The 1,581-nt window shown below is 34.0% G+C and overlaps 1 protein-coding gene across 2 annotated transcripts; it reads right to left on the bottom strand.

The window, feature by feature from the left end:
• Nucleotides 1-220: 220 nt before the first annotated feature.
• On the bottom strand, nucleotides 221-1,216 carry LOC105761080 (two-component response regulator 24). Of its 2 annotated transcripts, none has more exons than XM_012578769.2 (3): nucleotides 1,136-1,216; nucleotides 711-1,015; nucleotides 221-621 (listed from the first exon to the last, which is right to left on the bottom strand). In XM_012578769.2, the coding sequence occupies exons 2-3, from the start codon at nucleotides 1,005-1,007 to the stop codon at nucleotides 448-450; spliced, it is 471 nt and encodes a 156-aa protein (XP_012434223.2). In that variant the 5' UTR covers nucleotides 1,008-1,015; nucleotides 1,136-1,216; the 3' UTR covers nucleotides 221-447. The 2 variants fall into 2 exon arrangements, with proteins under 2 accessions (XP_012434223.2, XP_052488978.1); XM_052633018.1 differs by having other exon boundaries at nucleotides 1,118-1,207.
• Between the last annotated feature and the right edge of the window lie 365 nt (nucleotides 1,217-1,581).

The raw sequence follows: 1,581 nt of genomic DNA, 5'->3' as shown, positions 1-1,581 counted from the left end.
TTTATTTTTTTTAAATTATTATAAATTTTTATTGTATTGAATAAACTAATATATGAAATTCGATGCTTGACCTTTCATTTGATGGCATTTCATGCTTAAAACAGAAAAAAATCTGAGCTGAATCAAGATTTATTTGTAGATATATATATATATATATATATATATATATAAATAAACAACATGGGGTAAATGAAGAGATATTTGGGGTAAACTAAAAGGCTTTAATAAAAGAGGACAATCTTATTCATGGCATTACCAATACATTACCAAAGGACCAGACTCGACAAACAGCCTAAAGCCTATTAAAAAACATCAATAAACTAAAAACATCATAATTTTTCAAAGCTAATAACATGAAAAACAACAAGAAAGAAACATTAAAGTTGGAAGCCAACAACAACTACAACAGGAAATTCCTCAGTTTTGTGTTCCAAAATGGATCTTCACTCACTGGCCATCAAGTTCCCTTAGGATGGGAACTAGATGCTCAGGATCCAAAGGTTTCTCAATGAACACATCAACACCAGCTGCAAGAAATGCCTGCCTTTCACTTTCTCCCGAGCAAGCTGTGACCCCCAACATCTTACAATGCACCCCCATGTCACGAATCTGCCTTGTTGCCTTCTCATTAATAATAAAAATAACCAAATGATCACACATGTTGATTCTACACAAAACATGAAACACTTGCTTTTTTTAAGTAAGGGTACCTCAAGGCCGTTCAAGACAGGAAGAATCATGTCGATGATGATGAGATTGAATTTGACACCAGAGGCAATGAGGGCGACTGCATCCCTGCCGTTGTCGACACCTTGAGTTTGAACTTCATAAGAACGAAGAAGTAGTTGCTCCAAAACCCGACACGTTGTGTCACCATCAACCACAAGAGCTGTCAACCTGTTCCTCAGAACAATTTCAGTAAGTAGTTGTCGCTTGCGTGCTAGTCTTCCATTGTCCCAGTTATCCTGATCCGATGCTTGATCACCTGAAGGTAAAGTCGGTGCCATCGATTTTCCTGAGATTAAAACATGTTATTAAATAACAAGAGCAAAAACCCAATGTAAAACAAGACCAAACATAATTACAGAAACTACAAAAAAAAAAAACTAAAAACTACTTTGCTCAAATTGTTCACCAATGTAGAGAAAAAGAGATTCTATGCCTATGCCTTGAAGAGGTAATGTTGTTGCTTAAACAACTTGAAAACTGAATTGATGTGAAAACAAGAGGCTGCATATTCAAGTTTATATAGTGAGTGAAGGGTGAACAATTTTGGATTTACCTTCCATGTTCAGTGAACTAATTTGCATGTTGAGACAAAAAAAATTAGCTGTAAAGGGATCGAATTCTTAGGAAAGTATTTATTGTTGAGATATGCTGAAACACTGTGTAATCTAGAGACTGGATTTTCTCTTCTCTGTGTCATTAATTGGCTTTAGTTATCAGTATTTATATATATTATATAGGTAATGAGTTCTGATTATTGTCTATTACGTTTCTTACAATTGTTCTAGTCCAATAATAACTTTTGTTATTTACAATATTTTTGGTTTCCATAATCCATTGTGAATTTCATAATTC

The sequence above is a fragment of the Gossypium raimondii genome, chromosome 7 (genome assembly GCF_025698545.1).
Source record: "Gossypium raimondii isolate GPD5lz chromosome 7, ASM2569854v1, whole genome shotgun sequence".
NCBI lineage: Eukaryota > Viridiplantae > Streptophyta > Magnoliopsida > Malvales > Malvaceae > Gossypium > Gossypium raimondii.
Note: the sequence above shows the minus strand (reverse complement) of the source record. Positions and strands in the feature narration are given on the sequence as shown.